This window comes from Pezoporus flaviventris, unplaced genomic scaffold (genome assembly GCF_033815535.1).
Source record: "Pezoporus flaviventris isolate CSIRO_AGI_PZ_B2104156 unplaced genomic scaffold, CSIRO_AGI_Pfla_v1 ptg000063l, whole genome shotgun sequence".
Lineage (NCBI taxonomy): Eukaryota > Metazoa > Chordata > Aves > Psittaciformes > Psittacidae > Pezoporus > Pezoporus flaviventris.
The window spans coordinates 2,983,061-3,003,088 of NW_026892611.1; the positions used below are offsets into that span (position 1 = coordinate 2,983,061).

At 61.5% G+C, this 20,028-nt stretch overlaps 2 protein-coding genes across 3 annotated transcripts; one reads left to right on the forward strand and one right to left on the reverse strand.

The window, feature by feature from the left end:
• Positions 1 to 160: 160 nt before the first annotated feature.
• Positions 161 to 13,770, reverse strand: SEZ6 (seizure related 6 homolog). Of its 2 annotated transcripts, none has more exons than XM_061470120.1 (17): positions 13,622 to 13,770; positions 5,979 to 6,557; positions 5,771 to 5,904; positions 4,881 to 5,073; positions 4,060 to 4,245; positions 3,818 to 3,986; positions 3,237 to 3,403; positions 2,960 to 3,154; positions 2,597 to 2,735; positions 2,321 to 2,517; positions 2,049 to 2,243; positions 1,776 to 1,967; positions 1,502 to 1,699; positions 1,374 to 1,412; positions 1,163 to 1,283; positions 985 to 1,087; positions 161 to 426 (listed from the first exon to the last, which is right to left on the reverse strand). In XM_061470120.1, exons 1-17 carry the CDS (start codon positions 13,689 to 13,691, stop codon positions 397 to 399), a joined length of 2,907 nt encoding a protein of 968 aa, XP_061326104.1. In that variant the 5' UTR covers positions 13,692 to 13,770; the 3' UTR covers positions 161 to 396. The 2 variants fall into 2 exon arrangements, with proteins under 2 accessions (XP_061326104.1, XP_061326102.1); XM_061470118.1 differs by having other exon boundaries at positions 161 to 442.
• A 3,233-nt stretch (positions 13,771 to 17,003) lies between these two features.
• Positions 17,004 to 19,911, forward strand: PIPOX (pipecolic acid and sarcosine oxidase). Its single transcript, XM_061470144.1, has 8 exons — positions 17,004 to 17,185; positions 17,447 to 17,595; positions 18,049 to 18,250; positions 18,817 to 18,999; positions 19,062 to 19,208; positions 19,274 to 19,432; positions 19,547 to 19,622; positions 19,698 to 19,911. The coding sequence occupies exons 1-8, from the start codon at positions 17,036 to 17,038 to the stop codon at positions 19,826 to 19,828; spliced, it is 1,197 nt and encodes a 398-aa protein (XP_061326128.1). The 5' UTR covers positions 17,004 to 17,035; the 3' UTR covers positions 19,829 to 19,911.
• Positions 19,912 to 20,028: the final 117 nt, after the last annotated feature.

Here is a 20,028-nt window from a genome sequence, read left to right on the forward strand (position 1 = left end):
ACCCGAACCCCTTTAACCCCTTCCCCCCCCCCCCCCAGGGGCTTTGCAGGGTGTCCCCCTCTCCGCTGCACCCCCTGTGTTTGCCGGGGGGGGTCCCCACAACCCCGCTCCCCCCCGCCTGGGACCCTCCATTGTGTGGCTGGGGCCTCGGGGATAACACCCCCCCCCAATTCAGCACCCCAGGGTGGGGGTCGGGTGGCAGCGGGGTGCAGGCAGACCCCACGGGGGTCCGGGTGGGTTGGGGGGTGCAGGGGGGAGCTGGGGCTGGGTCAGTCCCACCAAGCGCTCGGCTTGGGTCTCATTGGGAAAGGTGGACCCAGCCCGTGCTGGGGGGCTGGTGAGCACGGGGGGGGCCGGGAGGGGTGGCTGCGGTGCCCGGCTCCACGCTGCCCACTCCTAGATGGACACTTCATATTCCCTTGTCTCCTGCAAAGAAAACAGACTGCGAGGGGTTGGACACTCGGCACATGCATGTCCCACCCCATGTGTTGTCCCTGGATGGATGTCCCATGTTGTGAAGGGTCCCTGGATGGATATACCATTCTGTGCATGGTCTCATCCCATGAATGGTCTCTGGATAGATGTCCATCCTGGGAAATGATCCCTGAGTGTATGTCCCATCCCATCAACAAATATATTCCATCCCATGTGTGGTCCCTGCATGGATGTCCCATCCTGTGGAGAGTCCCTAGATGGATATTCCATCCCGTGCACAGACCCTATGTGTGGTCTCTGGATGGATGTCCGTCACATGAAGGGTCCCTGGATGGATGTCCCATCCTGTGAATGGGACCTGGATGGATATTCCACGCCATGTGTGGTCCCTGTATGGATATCCTACCTAAAGCACTATCCCTGCAATGTGTCACCCCATTCCATTCCTGTCCTACTCCACACACAGCCCCTGGCACACCTGGCTGATACAACACAGGGTCCCTGGGGTGCCCAGCTCTGGCTGGGGGGACCTGGAGGGCCAGTACTTACTCCTGTCTCATAGGTGGGGTTGTCAAAAGCCGACTCCACTGTGATATGGTCATAGGGGTGGGAGCCAGCGAGGGGCAGCTGCAGGGATGGCTTCCCCTGGAGCCTGTGGGGAGCAGACAGATGGAGCAGGAGGAACATGGTGACCCCATGGGGTGCCGGGGGCCACACGGCCACTCACTTGGAGAAGTAGAGGTAAATGCCCCCGATGAGCAGGGCCACCACCAGGACGGGCAGGAAGACGGCGATGGCGACATTGGTGCCCTCCAGCGCTGGTCCCGATGGCACAGCCTTGGCCACGGCTGCATGGGATAGTCGGCTCAGCGAGGGGGCACCCCGCATCGGCTACACCCTGGGTGCTTGTCTGCACCCCATCACCCCCTTGCGCTTACCATCCAGGTTGCGGTTGCTGTAAAACTCATCGTAGGAGGCTGGGGGAGGGAGGAAAGAAAGAAGCCGGGATCATCAGCAAGAAGTGGGGTGCTGAAGGATGCTGTGGGGTGATGCGGGGTGCTCTCACCCGCCTTGCAGATGGGAGGGGAGCTGCTCCAGCGCGACGGGTGCCCGGGCAGGCAGCGCAGGCTGCTCTCCCCCAGCAGCGCCCGGCCGTCGGCGCAGGAGAAGCGCAGGGTGGCTCCCGCCGGGTACAGGCGCCGCTCGGGGCTCTGCCGCCCGCCCGCCGGCACGCCGGGGTTGTGGCACGGCTCGTAGGTCTCCGCTGTGGGGCAGGGACACGGCGCCGTCAGTGCCCATCAGTGCAGGGGACATGGCCTGGGAGAGGGGACCCGACTCACGGATGCACTTGGGGAGGCGGTCGCTCCACTTGGGTCCCCCCGCGGCACGCTCGTGGCACGTCAGGGTCCCGCTGCCCGCCAGGATGTAGCCCTTGTCGCAGATGTACTGCACGGTGCCTCCCACCGGGAATCTGGGGCTGGAGACCACCCTGCGGCTGTGCTCGGCGTCCCCGGGGTCCCGGCAGGAGGTCACTGCAGGCAATGGGACCGGTGATGATGGCGGCTGCTGGGGATGTTCCGCAGGGCACGGGGGTGCCAATGGGCACCACTCACCCCGCTCGCAGGTGGGCAGGTCGCCGCTCCACGTCAGGTCCCAGTGGCACATCAGGAGGTCGGTGCCGGTCAGCTGGAAGCCGGGGTAGCAATGGTAGGTGACCACGGTGCCATGGAGCAGCTCCGGCTGCGAGGATGTCTTCCAGCCATTGGCGATGTCTGGCAGCTCGGGGCAGGTATCATTACGGGGCACCTCTGTGAGGGTGACAGGGTGAATGGGGTAGTGTGGGACACCAGGGACAATGCTGGCACTATCCCACCGTGGGCCTCACCAGAGAAGTGGATGACAAAGCCCTGCCGATAGGCAAAGGCACCAGCACCAGGGTCAGACTGGAACTGGACGGTGACATCAGCGGTGGAGGCGTAGAGCTTGAAGCGGCCGCGGGCGCCCGTGTACTGGCCCAGGATGCGCGCCGTGAGGTCATCCCCGTCGTAGAAGGTCAGCACATCCCCTGAGCCCAGCCGCAGCCTGGGGGAGCAGGGCGGTGAGGGCAGGGGGGAGCATGGATCCCAAACCCCTCCATCCCCGTGGCCATCCCCGCACTCACACGCGGACGTCCAGCATGATGCGCTTGTCCTCCTCCACGTGCAGCCCCCAGATGCAGTCCTGGCCCTTGCCGTACGCCTCTGGCCAGTTGGGTGACAGAACCACGCCGGATGCATCCGTCAGTTCCCCGCTGCACACCGCTGTGGGTGCATGATGGGCTCAGCATCGCTGTGGGGCACCCACCACGGCACCCACCACCCACCATTCCCATTAGCTACGGCTCCCACTGCATCCCACAGCTCCAGCACACACCACAACGCATCCTTCCTGCTCTATGCCCAGCTCCATCACAATGGCACCTCCCAATTCCAGCACCCCCCAAACCCCATCTCCAGCTCCCTTTTCCCTGCGCACTGGTGCCCACCACGGCATGCTGGCTCCGTCTCATTCCACTGTGGATCATTGGGATCGACACACTCGATGATGGTGGAGCCCTGCTCCAGCGTGTAACCGGGGTCACAGCTGAACTCCACTGTGGTGCCCACCGGGTACCGGGGGTCGCTGGCCGTGAAGTTCCCATACTTGACAAAGGGCTCGTAGCAATGCCCCCGCTCAAAAGCTGCGGGCACAGGCGCGAAGGTCTGCAGGGGCCAGGCGGGCATGGGGGTGCCTGGGTGCCCCCCTCCACCCCGGCCCCGTACCCTCATAGCGCAGCGCCATGCCCGCAGCGGCCCCGCTGCTGTCGGTGGTGAGCTCCACAAAGAAGTGGCGCCCGGTGCTGAGCAGCCCCTCGATGGGCAGGTACTCCACCTCGTAGGAGTCATACACCGGTGGTGCCTCCACGTTGTTGCCGTTGCGGATGATGAGCCTGGCAAAGCATGGCAGGGGCAGGGTGCTGTGGTGGCCATGGCCAACAGCACCCGTCCTTGGGCATGGGTGGTAGCATGGCCACAGCCATGGCCAGCAGCACCCGTCCTTGAACATGACGAATGACACCAACCCTTGGCCATTGCCAGTGGTGTCCTCTTTGAACGTGGCCAACAGTGCCTACACTTGAGCACGGCCAGTGACACCCATCCTTCAACATGATCGACAGCATCTTCCCTTGGATATGCCATATGACACCCATCCTTGAATATGACCAAAGGTACCCATCTACAGGCATGGCCAACAGCGCCCATCTTTGGGTATGTCCAAAAGCTCCATCCTTGGCCACGGCCCAGTGTGGGGCTGCTCCATGGTGCCCTGGTCCCCCCACTCCCCCCCTACCCTGTTGCCAAACCTGTCATCATCCTCTGCCAGCGAGACCTTCTCGAAGTGGAGGTGCAGGCGGTGTCCGGCGGGCGCCTCCAGCAGCCAGTGGCACGTCAGGTTGTTGCTGTAGTTCCCGGGGAAGCCGGGCGAGACGATGCGTCCCACCGTGGCGTTCCGGACCACGCCGCCACACGCCGCTGCAGGAGAGGGCCCGTCAGCACCCGGCTGTGCCGCGCCGGCTGTGCCGCATCCCCCGGTGCCAGTGCTCACCGAGGCAGAGGGGCTCGCGGGCGCTCCAGAAGGGCCGGGTGGCGTTGAGGCAGGTGATGCGGTGGGTGCCCTGCAGCTGGTAGCCGGTGGCGCAGCGGAAGCGGGCGTCCCCACCGGGGTGCAGGCTGCTCACCGACACCTCCCCGAACGCCGGCCGTGCCGGGAAGGGGCAGCTCAGCACGTAGGCTGGGGGCAGGTGTGGTGTTATGGGTGGGGATGGAGCCCCCTAAAGACCCCAGCCCACCCAGCACCCTGGTATGGGTGCTGCAGGGCTGGGTCACACGGTGCCTACGTCTGTCTGTAATCATACAATCAACCAGCTTGGAAAAGACCTTTAAGATCAAGACCTTCCTTGCCAAGGCCACCACTCACCCATGAGTGAACACTTGCAGGGGTGGTGACCCCAGCACTGCCCTGGGCAGCCTGTTCCAATGCCTGAGCGCGCTCTCCATGAATAAATTGTTCCTAATATCCAGTCTAAACCTCCCCTGGTGCAGCTTGAACCTGTTCCCTCTTGTCCTGTCACTTGGGAGAAGAGATTGACCCCCCACCTCCCTCCATCCTCCTTCCAGGTAATTGTAGAGAGCGATAAGGGCCCCCCCCGAGCCTTCTCTTCCCCAGACTTAGCCCCCCCAGGTCCCTCACCACACTTGTGCTCCAGGCCCTTCAACAACTTCATTGCCCTTTCTCTGTGCTCTTCACCCACTTAACCCACCATTGGCACAGGTAAACTGTGCCGCCCATCACCATGCTCTAAATTACCATTGCACCAGCGAGGGAGCCCCTGGGAGGTACCAGGGTGGTGGATGCTGCGCCCATACCTTGGTATCGGAAGTGGTAGGAGCTGGGGCTGTGGGGCCGGGGGCTTTGGAAGCGCAGGGTGAGGATGTTGGCAGGGCTGCGGATGACCTGGCCCCGCAGCAGGAAGGACTCATTGGCCAGGAGGGTGGGCTCCAGACCCCCCATGCTCTCCACTGTCAGCGTCTCCCCCTCTGCCAGGCTGATGTTGTGTACCTATGGGGACAGCCGGGAATCACCACCCCGGTACCTGGCTTGGGGCTGGTACTGGGGCAGCTTGTCCATGGTCGATAGCGCGTTGGAGCGTGTCCGTGCAGGGCAGCGCCTTTCAAACACGGTTACCAGCACCATAAGTCATCCTGCTCTGCAAGGAGTGAGCCCCCCACGGCGCAGCCAGGCCCACACCGACAGCCCTGCCAGCAGCTCCAGCCCTCTGGAGTGATTTGCTATTAATGGTGTTAATTAAGCACTGGTGTGTGGTGATGGAGGAGCCAGGGCTGACTGTGGAGCTGCTGCCTCTGGGTCACCACCGGCTTTCAGTGGGGACACACATCCATGTGCCACCGATGGGAGCAGCACGTGGCCTCAGCTTCTGGTTCCAGCAGATGGGAACTGGGTTTGCCTGGCTCTGCACCACATCATCGCTCACACCTTCATTAAGTCATCCTGCATCCCTGCTCCTGTGCTGGGTACCAGCCATGGCAGCTGGTGAGCACGGAGCATCCTAGGGCATCCCACCAGCTTGTGCACCCACATCCCTGCCCCAGGGCCCAGCTCTGCTGACTTGGGGACGTGGGATAGGGACAAGACTGTGTGTTTGCTGCACTCCACACAGTGATGGCACAGAGCAGGGAACATGCCACGCTTGCCCATGGGCACTTGGCACCCCATCCCACCCCAGTTCCCATCTCACCTTGAGCTCCACGCCATAGCCAGGGTAGACAGAGATGGTGTAGGTGCAGTCCAGGCTGCCATCATAGGGGACACTGGCCAGCTCCGGGGACACCAGCCAGCCCTCAGGACCCGCCAGCGTCCTATTGCAGGGGGCTGTGGTGACAGAGGAGACCCCTGCTCAGCCCCACTTCACCCCAGCTCCCCCCAGCTCCCTCCCCAGCACTCACCAGGCCCCTGCAGCGTGGTGACAGTGGTGGTGGTGATGGTGGAGGTGGTGGTGGTCCCCTCCTCATCCCCATGGACCACAGCATCCCCAGTGCGGGGTCCTGGAGATGTACCAGGTGTGATGGGTGCCTGGCTGGGGGGCGATGTGGGGCTCGATTCCAGCACCCTGGCAGGGGACCACGAGGGATCAGCAGCCGGTACAGCCCCCCACGCATCCCCCCATGGCCCTGGGTGCCCCGCTGGTGTGGTCAATGGGTCAGTGGGGAAGGCAGCCCTGGGCAGGGCAGGGGTGCGTGGCGGGGGCTCAGGGGCGGGGGGACCAGGGTCTGGCTGCAGGGCACCAGCGGGCAGGACGGGACCAGGACCCCCAGGCAGGAAGGGTGCCTGGCCCAGGTAGTCCTTCTTGAGAAAGGCTTCGTGCAGCAGGTCCTCCAGCAGCGGGTGGTGGTTGAGGAGCTTCAGCGTGGGCGCTGTGCTCACGAAGCGAGCCTCTGCCTCCCGCTCCTCCGGTGTGGGCAGCGCCGTCGGCTCCCTCTCGGCCTCAGCGCTGTCCCCGGCTTTCCTCGCCAGCCCATTGAAGCCTGTGGGGAGGAGAGAGTGTGGGGTGCTGGGGTCCCGTGGATTGATGCTGCGTCATAGACTGATGCTGCATCAGAGACCGAGGCTTCAGGCTGGACCAATGGTGCACTGTGGACAGATGCTGCATCATGAACTGACATGGCCCTGGGGACCAGCGATGCACCAGGGACTGAAGCTTCCTCACAAACCGATGCTGTGCCCAATGTGGCACTTGGAAGCAAGCCTTGGGCATGGACCGATGCTGCACCAGGGAGCAATGCTGGTGCAACATCAGTCCTGTGCTGCACTGGGGACCAACACTTCACCATGGACCAACACTTCATCCTCCATCCTGAGGGGCAACACCTCCTGCTCACCAGTACTGCACCAAAGCCAGGATGACAAACAAGCACACTGACCACATGCAGTGGGACCCTGCCCTGGGGCAGCCCTGGCAATTAAGCCATGGCTAATTAATGCATAACTGCAGCTTGCCCCACATTAAGGGGTGCCCACCCCTCCTATTGTAGACATAGAGGTGATTGCCATGTCTGCCATAACCAGCTGCCCCGGGAATGCCATGGCTCCTCCGAGCATTAATCCCTGAGCAAATCCCAGACACTTACAGCCTTTAGACCAAAACCAAAAGCATTTAATCAGCCTTAATGAGCCACCAGCATCTCTCCCTGGTGGGTCTGGTCCCCACAGCTCCCGAGCCCCACCGTACCACGGCAGGAAGGGATGCCACGGTGGCAGGGATGCTGTGGCAGCACCCAGCATCCCTCTATGGCCAGCTGGGAGGCCACAGGAGCACACGGGCATGTCCTGCCACCGTGCACAGGCGCTGATGACATGGTACTGCCAATTACCAGGTAATTATACTGATCTATAGCAGGGCAGGGCCCCACGAAAATTAATTACTCTGTGACTGCTGCTTTTAAGGGACTATTAAGAGACATTAGCTTGGGTGAGCAGCGTGGGGAGGGAGCTGGTGGGTGCCAGGAGGCATCTCCACCACCCAGTGCATCCCCTTGGCTCCCTTACCATAACCCAGGGATGGTGGCAATGCCCCAGGCACAGCAGCACGGTGGGAGGTGAGTATCTGACCACACCAGCTCCAAAAGGGTCACTTGGCCCCCAGCAAGGCCCCAATTATTTTTTAATGGGATCCATTTATTTGAACATAAAACTTGATGAGTTTGTACTGAAGGCCACCAAAACCTCTCTTAGGCTTTAATAGCAGATTAGTGCTCAGGGACCAGCCCCTCAGAGCAAAGGCTGGAGGAGGGATGCTCACCCTGGCCTCCTGCACCCGTTGCCCATGACATCTCAGTTGCCCAGGGTGCTGGCAGCACAGTGGTCCCCACTGGGGCTGCTGGATGAGGTGGGACCCCACAGCAAGATCCCTACAGCGGGTGCTACCTGGGTGCTGTGGCACCCTGGGCTGGGCAGTACCTAGACAGGGGGTGCTGCCCTGGGCTCTGTGTGGTGCTCTGTGTACCACTGGATGCTCCCAGCATCGTGGGATGCCTCTGGGTACCAGGAGATATTCCTGACACCAGGGGATACTCTGCGTACCACTGGATGCTTCCAGCACTACAGGATGCTTCCAGCACCAGAGGATGCTCAGAGCTGGAGACGCCCTTGGATGCAGGATGCTTGGAGCACTGCGAGAAGGCAGCAAGTGCCCAGATGTTGCCACCCATGTCCCTCAGGCACCACCAGATTAAGACCCTCCGCCCCTACAGATATCTCTAAGCAGCTTATCTCCAGCACCACATCTGTGTCCCTCCCACAGCCCCAAGGAGACCAGGGGCTGGTGGCATTAAACCCTGCCACCTACCACCCACCTCCCAAGCCCTGGCATCCCTCCAGGGCTCAGGGTGCTCACAAACACTTGCAAAGGACCCATCAAATCCCCAATAGCCGGGTGCCCATGGGGGCTGAAGCTGGGCTGGGGTCCTAATCCCTCACATTGGCTTTACCAGGCAGGAGTCTGTTAGTGGGAGCTGGGGAGATGCTGGAGACTAATGGGGCTGTGGCGGCGGCTGCCTCCCCCCCATTGGGAATCAATGCTGCTGGCTGTCACAGATACATAAATAAGGCAGCACGTGGCCTCCTGGGGAGCAGCGATCGATGCTGCCCGACGAGAAAGTAATAACACAGCGGAGGCCACTGGTCAGGGCCCTCAGCTGTCCCAGGAGCACCGCGGTGCTGCCCCGTGCCTCAGTTTCCCCATCTGTAGGGGGGTGATGGCTGGCAGGAGGTGCAGGCAGCCGGGTCCATGGGGGCAGGGGTTGGGGCTTGCAGGAATCCAGGGTTCTTTTCCAATTTAAAATCCAATCTGGTTTTGCCCCTGCGCCCGGGGCTGGCAGCGGTGATGAATGAGCTGTCAGGCAGCCGGCGCCACGCTCCCCCCCTCCGCAGCCCCAGCGCTGGGTATGGGATGTGTTCACTTGATGCCAGATCCCCATCTCCATGCCCTGCTCTGGTAGCCATGGGGAATGGGGACCCTCGCTACCAGCAGGCAGGGAATGAGGGCGGATGGGAAGGTGTAGGCAGTGTGATAGCACAGGCAGTGTCAGGATGCAGGCAGGAGCAGTGGGTGGTGTAAAAGCGCAGGCAGGGATGGTGGGTGTAAGCAGTGGGGAGGTGAGTGCAGGGAGGTGCACACACACGGCGTGATGGTGCAGCAGGGATGTGCAGGCAGCTCCCCGTGCCAACACCGCTGCCACGCAGCCAAAGCACTGCCATACAGCAAGCTGAGCACCCCATTGGCACCCACATCCTGCTACCCCATGGCCTCCTCCATGCCCAGACGCCCAAGCCAAGGATGCTGGAGCAGCCGGAACCAAAGGGCTGCCCCGGTGCCTGGGGACGCTGCTGGTGAGCGCGGCCGCCAGCCCTGGCAGCTACCAGAAGAGCTCAGTTTAATATTCATGGCGGCGCTGGCGGGGAAGCGTTTGACCTTGTATGTTCTGCGATTCTCCTTGAATTGAACAGTCATTTACCCGCTGACACATGTCACATGTCACCAGAACCAGCTCCCTGGAGCCCCGCGGCTGTGGCACACCGAGCATCACCGGCACCGAGCGGGCAGGAGGGCAGAGCCCACCGGGCACCGGGGTGCCCATCCCCGGGGGTCTCCCTCCCTCCCCACCCCTGCTGAGGGTGCCCCCGTCCCCTCCTCATTGCCACAGCCTGTGTAATCCCGCTTTCCCTGCGGAGCTAATGCGTTTGTACAGCGATTTCCCTGAGCGGCGGCAGTGATGAATTGTGTGTCTGCTGCTATTTCGGACCTGAGAGCTGGAGCCGTGCGGTGCCACGTCCCTCCTCCCCAAATCAGTGCCCAAATCAGCCCCATCCCAGCCCTGCATTGGTATCCTTGGGACGGAACCCCCATTGGCGGACAGCACTTGCTCTGTGCCGCTCCAGGGTGCCCATGGCATGGGTACCAGCTCCCCACAGGGCTCTGTGCCAGCCTGGGCTCCACAAGGACACCACACAGCTCATCCCCTGGTGGCAGAGGGGACACCCACCCTATAGGGCACCCCTGAGTGCATGGGTCCAGGCAGGAGGCAGGCAGGGAGAGCAGAGCCCCACTGCCCTGCCAGCTCCCCTTCCCTGTGCCTGCTGCTGGCAACAGTAATTGAAATGTGCTTGTCTGGCTCCGTGTTGGGCTGCTCAGCCATCACCCTCCCTGCAGACACCGATCCCTCCCAGCAGGTGGGAAGCATGGAGCATTGCACCAGGGCTGGCATCCCATCTGCCTCCAGCACTCGCCTTTGTCCCCCTGGGAATTCAGCATGAGCATTCCCTTGCCAGCAAACCCTGCTCCATCGCTGCTCTTCATGTAGGATCCCAGACTGGTTTGGGTTGGAAGGGACCTTTTAAGCTCATCCAGCTCCAACCCCTGCCACGGGCAGGGACACCTTCCACTAGAGCAGCTTGCTCCAAGCCCCTGTGTCCAACCTGGCCTTGAACACTGCCAGGGATGAGGATGAACCAAAGCCACCATCCCCTCCCATTGCCACCTCCCAGGGCAGCTGGGGACCCCCAGAGCCCACCCTACCTGGGCATCACCCCCATGCACTACCCAGCATCAGCTGATCCTGTCTTTCAAGCACCTCTCTCCATTTTCACAGGGTCACAGCAGCGCTCTTGCAGCTGATTAATATTTGATCCCCTCAGCGCAGCTCGTTACTGCGTTTAAATTATATATATAATAATCCCCAATGGCATGGCAAGTGTGCAGGCCGGTGCCTGGTGCTCCTCACACAGGCTGGGCATTGAGCACATTCCCAATGGGATGCTCTGACACCTCAGAGGATGACACAAGGGGCACCAGGTCTCATTGCAGGGCAGGCTGGTGGGGAGCCAGGGAGATGGAGACATCGTCTGACAGGTCCAGGCAGCCCCTTTGCCACCCAAGGATGTCCATGGTGGGAGCAGTGCTGGTACCCTGGCTGGCTCCATCTCTTCAACAGCCAAAGGAAGGGATGCTGGCTCTCTGGAGCTGCTGCCTGTGACTAGAGGGAATCCATTACCTCCCTGGTTATAGGCAGCTTTCAAAGGCAATCTTTCAATTGTGTGCATTTAAAGAATTGATCGGAGGCAAAATTATCCTCTCCCGCCAGAGTCACCACAGACACAACTCCATCCACCTCCCCTGGGGCCTCCCTGTGCTCACAGGGGGCCTGGATCCTGGGATCATCCCTGGCCTTCACCCCAGCACAACCCTAGTGAGCCCCGCTCCCATCTGTGGGTCCTTCCATTGCTCTGCACCAGCCCTGGGGTGCCCTTGCTGTGCCGTTGCCCCTTTGCACCCCATTTTCCTCCCACATTCCCACTGTCTGGCTCTGCCGAGTGCCTGCACAGAGCCTGGGGCCGGCAGCCCTGCTCCGTGTGCCAAATTCATCCCCACCTGCGGCAGGTCCTGCGGCAGCCAGGCTCCCATGGGGATGATGGAGGCGGCTGGTGCAGCCCTGCATCCCCATGGGGCACCCTGCCCTCCCATCCTCTGGCTTAAGAGCATTATCCACATAATCCCAGCCTGGCGCACGCAGTGTGGCAGTGATGAACTCCTCCGGGGCACGCAGGGGATGAGCACATACGCTGTTAATTACTGTAGCAGATCCCGCTCCCTTCCCTCTCCCCTCTCCTCTCACCAAAACTCCGACCAGCACCGACATCCCCAGGGATGTCTTGTCCCCAAATCCATTGCTCCTATGATCATGGTGGATGTGGCTGACACTGGCAGGCATGGCACAGCTCATGAGGGCACAGTCAGGCCCTGTGTCAGCCATCACAACCCGCAGGCTGCAAGAACCCCAAATTACAAGGAGGTCCCTTCAGCACAGCATAGATGATCCCCCGAACAAGCCAGGCCTGCCATGGCTTTAGAGAGCTGGGAAAACTGGGTGCGGTGGGGCAGGGTGGATGGAACCATGCCTGGCACCATACCCTGGCTGCATCAGTGCTGTGGGGCCTACACCCCACTTACTCCTGTGGGCACTGGCAGCTGGTGCTGCCCCATGGCTGGGCTAAGCCTGCAGGCCACTGGGTCCTAGCCCCGCATTGCCATCATCCAGGGGACATCAGCGATCCCCTCAGCCTGGGTGAGGGTTCTGTGAACCCTGTACCCATATCACCTAGACCCACGGCACATCCCCAGCATGCTCCAGCCCATCAATGCCAAATCAAGGCCAGGACAACAAGGTGGTGCTGTATGGAAATCAGGGTGCTGGGCTGGTAGCCCTGCCTGATGGGGGACAGGGAGAGGGTGGGTGAGTGTCAAGGGCAATGCCCAGCACATTGGGGGGGCACAGGGTGAATAAGACCCTACAGCTCCCAGCCCTGGGAAGAGCTTGGCACATCCCAGGGCATCCCTACCTCTAACACTCTGGGAAACGCACGTACAGAGTTTAATTAACTTTATTGATATTCAGAAATTAGGGGACTGACTAGAGGTAATTGCTCATTAGAAATCATTAAACTGACACTGTAAGCACCAGCCTCCCTTGGGGGAAGCCAGAGCCCTGCTCCCAGGACAGAATGAGGCACACAGGCACCCCTCACCCCCCCCCCCCCCCCCCCCACACACAGTGGGGTGGGAGATGTGGGTGCCATGGCCTTGCCGCACTTGCTGCCATGCAGAAGTTCCCCCATCCACCCTCTCCACCCAAGCAAGAGGCTGTGGCATCACTCCCGGCGGCACAGTGAGACGGGAATAGCAGCGGGCACAGGGCCACGACGCCCTTCCCTGGCTGGGCTCTGCTGCCAGATGGGGAGTTTATGTAAGTCCCTGCACGGCTGCTGCCTGCAGCTTGGCCGAGCCCCGCAGGCAGCCTGCGTCCCCCTGCCCGCACCCCGCCAGGGCCAGCAGGGATGGATCCCCACCCGCTCCTCACCCCAAGCCCTGATACGTCCCCAGTCTTGGGGTTTGGGGCAGCAGAGCCACAAGGCATCACGGCTGCCCGTGCCCCATGGGTGGCAGAGCTAAGGAGCTGAGCTGGGTGTTGGCTGCTCTCCTTGGGAAGGACCAACCCCCACATCCCTTCATCTCCCCTGCGCTCTCCCCGTAGCCAAAGGGGTCACCCCAAGCGAGCCAGAGAGGAAGGGGGGGACAGAGACGAATGCCCCCAGGCGCCACAGCACGGAGGGGCCGACTCGCAGCCGGTGAGGGGTGTCGAAGGGCTTGATGCTGAGGGCGCGGGTCCCCCCCTCGGTAATACCGGCAGAGGGGCCGTCTCCAGAGCCCGCCGGGGGCGGCGTTGCACCAGCCCGGCTGCAAACAGCTCTGCGCGCCCCCGGCGGCTCCCGCTTCCCGCACCACCGGAGAAAGGGAGGGGGGGGGGGGGGGGATAACGGAGAGGTGATGGCGGGGGCCCCCCCGGTGAGGAGGGATCGAGCGCAAGTTGGCAAAGTTTAGCGGCGACAAGGCTGGAGCCACCGGTACCGGGGGGTGTTGGTGTGTATGGGGGGGGGGGGGTGACCGGGACGGGAGGGTGCGGGGATGGGGGGGGGGTCACCGTGTTGAGGAGGGAAGCGGGGAAGGGGGTGCGGTGATGGCGGTCCCGGCGCTTACCGTGTGCGGTGGCCCCGAGCAGCGCGGCGAGCAGCGGCAGGAGCCGTGCGGGCGGCGGCGCGGAGCCCATGGCCGGCGGCGGTCAGCACCGCGGACAGCTCCGCGCTGCGGGCACGGCCGAGCCGCAACGCAACGCTCCGGGTGCGGCGCCCGCCAATCCCGCGGCCGTGGCGGGAGTTGAGGGTGGGGGGGACACACACACACACACGGACCCCGCCGTAATGCTCCGAGTGCGGCGCACGCCGATCCTGCAGGCTGGAATGGGGAGGGAACGGGGAGGGAACGGAGAGGGGGGGGCTCCTCCCGGCCACCCCCTCCTTCCGCGCCGTAACTCTCCGAGCGCGGCGCCCGCAAATACTGGGAGATGGAGGCTGGGGGAGGGGGATCTCCTGTACACCCCCCTTCCCGAATGTAAACCACCCTCCGGGCTGGGGGCCTGTGGGAAAGCTCAGCGGTACCCACCCTGCCATATCCCACCCACCCCATGCTGGATACCCACTCCTTTCAGCTGCCCTTCTCCATCTCCTCCTCCTAAATAGCCCCAGTTAGGGCTGAGCTCATTATCCCTAATCAGGGCAACCTGGGCCCAGGGCAGCCCTCCCAGCTTGATGGAAGGGGGGGTGTATTCTGTGTTCCAAGGGGCTCACCCCCCTTCCCCAGCCCGCTGGCTCCCCGGGGAGGGCCGGGGGCCGCCAGCCCTGCAGCAGGCAGATGGCGTTGGCACCGCTGCCGGACGGCTCTTGCGTGTGTTAAAAATAAACACAAACCCGGCTCTTTGTTGAAGAACCCCCTCCCCATCTCCGCCGAAGCCCAGATGGCTTCTCCTCCCCGCGCCGACGCCGTGCGCCGCACAGAGCCCGCAGCCCGGCCGGCCCCAGCCCACGCAGCCAACCATCGCCCGGTGGGTTTGCAGTTCCAAACCCAGGCCCTGCTTTGCCAGCACGCACCAGGCAAACCTCGGCTCGGGATGTGGGCAAACCCATGCCTGTGCTGGGACCGATGTTGTGGTCCTCATCCCAGGGGGATGTGGGGTAGGCAGGGGGCAACTGATGCTTCCCGCAAAGCGCTTTCAAGCTCTAAACCCAAAACTTTGATCTGCTGGTAGCTGCATCAATGTTTAATGCACCAAAGGCCTGGTAGGGCTTGGAAGATGAACATTTTGAGGCCAAATTGATGGGTTTTGATATTATGATATTCAAATAATTTTTAAGCCGCCCAACGCTTCCCCCGGCACCTACCTGGACTGCTAATGAGGGGCTGCCTCCTGTTTGGGTTTGACACAAAGCAAACAAACCCTTTGCAGGTGCCTTCAAAGCATCTGGATGGGGAAATAAATGGGGGCGAGCACAGCACAATGATGCTGTGCTCCCCAGGGAGCATCCTGGCTCCCTAATTCTTCCTTTAGTGCCAGTTGGCACTTTGATGGAGAATGTATGAGGCTGGCACAGCCCAGCATGAAGCGCTTGCACGGGTGGTGGTGGGTTTTTGGGATACTCCACCTGCCAGCCCAGTGTGCAGTGGGTGCAATGGATGCAATGGATGCAATGGGTGCAATGGGTGCACTGGGTGCAATGGTTGCTGTGGGTGTAATATGTGCAATGGGTGCAGCAGGTACAGAGCTCTGAGCTGCTGAGCCCTGCCTGGCCTTGGCCAAAGCTCCTCATTCCCAGTTTGTCCTAGTCCCCATGGATCTGATCCAGGCTCAGCTCCTGCAGCCTGAGCCAGGCTCTTCCCTCATCAATCCCACCCTGTGCCAGTGCCAGCCCCGAGTTTTCCCATCCATCCTCCCAGCCTGCACTGGGAATATTTCATTTTTACTGTGCTCTCCTGACCCGCGCCGGCTGCTTTGGGAAATGGATTTCTTGCTGTCTCGAGCGTTGCCTCTGGTTAATTTAAACCCAAGACAAGAGGCAGGAGTGATGGAGACCATCTTCTCTCTCTTATGCAGCACAGGGCTGAAGTAGCACCCCAAAAATTCACCCCAATGCAAGATGAGCCCATGCTGCTGCTTTTTGGGGGTTTGGAGTATAGACATCCCCAAGATGAGAGCAGCCCTGGTCAGGATCATCCATGCAATGAAAGTGATGGTTTAAGGGGTCCCACAGAGCCCTGGAGATGGTCACTGTCTCCTCCAACACCAACAATCATCCCTGCACCCCACAACAGCCTCCCCAGCTTTACAGCATCTGAGCAAGGCTCTTCCAACCCGACCTATTAACACACCGTTAACAGGAGAGTAGTTCATTTTGCCATGTAATGTTTCACGGATAATTAATTATTCTTCATCTTCCCAGCAAAAAAAAGAAGGAAGAGCAGGTAAGAGGTGCTGTTCAAAGCACAAAAAAGCCAGCTGAAACCTGGGGGAATTGGTGAATTACTCGTAACATCAAAGGCGAGGGAGGATGTGCTGCTTTAGTGGGGCACCGCGTGATGCAGAGCCCTGGGCATCGCAGCGATGCTGAGGCCGGCACGTCCTCATTGCATTAGTGGTCCTGAGGAATAGCACTGAGGAGGGGTCTATGAGGGACCCCATCCTTTGCTTGTGCTCCCCGTCTTTGCCCCATCACCTCTCCATCCCTGTCTGCTGCCGGATCTGCCTTCGCATGATGCTGGGGTATCCCCATGACCCAATTGAGCACCACGTTGAGGGGGGGGGAAGGAATTCCCCCCCCAGGCTAGTCCCCAGTGCTTCATCCATCATCGGATGCGAGCAGCAATGTAAGTAATGATATTTAACATTTCATAATAACGACAATTAACCAGTAAGTAATGCTTTTTACACCACGAAAGCCAGAGTAAATTAATTCCCCTAATTAGCCGTCAGGCAGCACATGGGCACTGGCATCCCCTGCCTGTGTTACCCCCCCAAAAAGCATCACCGAGTGTCCTCAAACCCCAAATCACACCCCATAATTTGCACCAGCACCAGTGGGACATGGGGCTTCACATCCCGGCCTCTCTGAGCCCTAAATCACCCCTATCTCCTGCTAAAAACATAGCAGCAACAAGAAAAGATGGCACCAAAATGGTTTATGGCTGCAATAAATTGTGCTGGAGGGAAAAAAACCAACCTGTTTGTCTTGAAGCAAGCAGGGGGTTCGCATTGCACACAAATGGGAGCGCTGCTGAGCCCCATGTCCAGGGACCAGCAGGGAGGGAAAAGGGGATTTACTGGAAACACTTTTCCATCACATTTATCCCACCCTATTGCTCTGATCCTGCTGGAGGGGTGAGGGTGATGGAGGGGTGTAGTACCCTGTGGTACCCTGGGATGCGGGGTTCAGGCCGGTCCTGGTGGGAAGGATGCGGCTCCCACTGTCCCTGTTGGGGCTGGAGGGTGGCCAAAGCTCCACCACCAATGGCTGGACTCTGCCCCATCCCTCCCCTTGGCTCTGCTCCCGGCTGCAGACAGAGATGGGAACAAGGACAAAGACGGACATGGCTGCCCCCAGCCAGTCCCACCAGGCCACCTACGACACCATCGTCATCGGGGCCGGCATCCAGGGCTCCTTCACCGCCTATCACCTGGCCCAGCGCCACAGGGACACCCTCCTGCTGGAGCAGGTACCGTGTTCCCAGCCCTGACATGTCCCCAGCTCCACTGGGTCCCCAGTGACAACGAACTGGGGCGGGTGCCTGCAGGCCTGGATGCCCTTTGCACGGCATGGAGTGGAGCTGCCACATGTCCCCAGTGCCAGCAGCCCTGTGCCCCCCAGTGCCAGGACCCCCATTTCCCAGCACCACAGGGCTGGGACAGAGTCAGGGCAGGCTGTGTCCCCAGGTGTCAGGGGGTGGCAGTAACCCCCCTGTCCCCCTGCTCTGCAGTTCATCCTGCCCCACTCTCGAGGCAGCTCGCATGGGCAGAGCCGCATCACCCGCAGCGCCTACCCCCGGGTGCCCTATGCCCGCATGATGCCCGACAGCTTCCGCCTCTGGAAGCAGCTGGAGGACGAGGCCGGCACCAGCCTGTACAGGTGATGGCAATGGGGATGCAGCCCCACCAGCACTGTTCCCCCCACGTGGGGCTGGGGGCTGCGGAAGCCGTGTGTCAGGGCTGGATGAGGCCGCGCCGGCAGCAGCTGCCAGCCCTGGGTAATTTATGGGGCTCATAAGGAAGCATCATTAAGGAAATGAGCATCCAAATGATCCTCTGCTGCTGGGGTCAGCGCTGATGGCAATAGCTGGATTGCGGGGGGGGGGGGGGGGGGGCGTTGTGAGTGGGGTGCTGGCATCTGGATCCTCCCCATGCATCACCGCACACACCCATATCCCCGTTATCACCTGTATAGCCCGCATCACCCAGCATGCCTAATATCAGGCATCACACGTTCCAAGCATCACCATTGCCAGTGCCTCGGTTTCCCCCAGGGGCAAAGCAAGGGGGGTCAGTGCACGGAGGGGGAACTGATGTGGCTGGTGGGACACAGGCGGACAGGGCTGGTGGTGCTGGGGCCGGCGGGTGACCCGGAGCTGGAGGGCTGCCGCCAGAGCCTGGGGGACAACCACGTCCTTGATGCCGTGGAGCTGGCCCAGCACTTCCCTGGCCTCCGGCTGCACGCTGGAGAGGTGGCCCTGTGGGACAGCACTGGTGGGGTGCTGTTCGCTGACCGGGCGCTGCGGGCAGTGCAGGTGGGTGCTGTCAAGAGGATGGAACAGGGTAGGATAGAATGGGATGGTATAGGATAGGATGAGATGGATGGGAAGGGATGGGATGGGATGGGATAGGATAGGATAGGATAGGATAGGATAGGATAGGATAGGATAGGATAGGATAGGATAGGATAGGATAGGATAGGATAGGATGAGATGGATGGGAAGGGAAGGGATGGGATGGGATGGGATGGGATAGGATGGGGTGGTATGGGAAGGGAAGGGATGGGATGGGATGGGATGGGATGGGATGGGATGGGATAGGATGGGGTGGTATGGAATGGGAAGGGATGGGATGGGATAGGATGGGGTGGTATGGAATGGGATGGATGGGAAGGGAAAGGAAGGGAAGGGAAGAGAAGAGATGGGAAGGGATGGGATGGGATGGGATGAAATGGGATGGGATAGGATGGGATGGGGTGGGATGGGATGGGTGGGGATGGGAAGGGATGTGATGGGATGAGATAGGATGCTATAGGACGGGATGGGATGGGGGTCCTCTGGCTCAGTCCCTGCAGTCACCTCCTGTCCCCATCCCCTCCCAGGATGCCTTCCGCCGGCACGGGGGCACCCTGCAGGATGGGGAGCAGGTGCTGCACATTGAGCCTGGGGCCGTGCTCACCATCACCACCACCGCCGGCGTGTACCGAGCGCCCCGGCTCATCATCACCGCCGGAGCCTGGACCCGTGCCCTCCTGGCACCGCTGGGTCTTCACCTCCCGCTGCAGGTGAGGGTTGGTGGCACCATGGGGTGGCACGGCCACGGCCAGGGCTAACGCTGTGACCCCAGCCCCTGCGCATCGACGTCTGCTACTGGAAGGAGAAAGAGCCTGGGAGAGCAAGCAGAGCCGGGCCCTGCTTCATGGCCATGGGGCTGAGCCAAGCCCCACACGGCATCTATGGGCTGCCTGCCCTCGAGTACCCCGGTCTGGTCAAGGTGAGCAGGGTATGGTGGTGTTAGGGGGGTCCCCCCAGCAGCCCCCCTGACCTGCTGCCCCCCAGGTTTGCTACCACCACGGCAGCCCCACGGACCCCGATGAGCGGGACCGGGTGCCCCCCGGTACCCCCCGTCCCGATGTCACCCTCCTGAGCAGCTTCATCAGCAGCTACCTGCCCGGCCTGGAGCCCTCGCCAGCCGTGGTGGAGACCTGCCTCTACACGGTGAGTGCCCCCGGGGGCATCCAACCCCAAGCTGCACCTTGCCGTGCCTTCCCCACAATAATGGGTCCAGAAGAGGACCCCTGGCCCTGCATTCTCACACCATGGCTCCCCCAGAACACCCCGGATGGAGACTTCATCCTGGACCGGCATCCCAAGTACAGCAACATCATCATTGGGGCTGGCTTCTCGGGTAGGTGAGGGCACCCAACAGCCCCCAGTGCCCCAATCTGCCCTGTGCCCCCCAACCTCCACTGTTTTCCTACAGGCCATGGGTTCAAGCTGGCACCAGTGGTGGGGAAGCTGCTGTGTGAGCTGAGCCTGGGTGAGGAGCCATCCCATAGCACTGCTCCCTTTGCCATCACCCGCTTCCCTGGAGTGTTTCGGGCTGCACTGTAGGTGAGAGGCCCTGGCTGTGCCCACACAGCATCACACTGACCTGCAGCTGTGTTCCTGCATCCCAGCATCCTTACATCCCGGCATGCTAGCATCCCCGCGCATCCCCACATATCCCCATATCCCTGCATCCCGGTGTCCCAGAATGCTGCACCTCAGCACCCTTCCACCCCACACCCCAGCTACCCTGCATCCACACATCC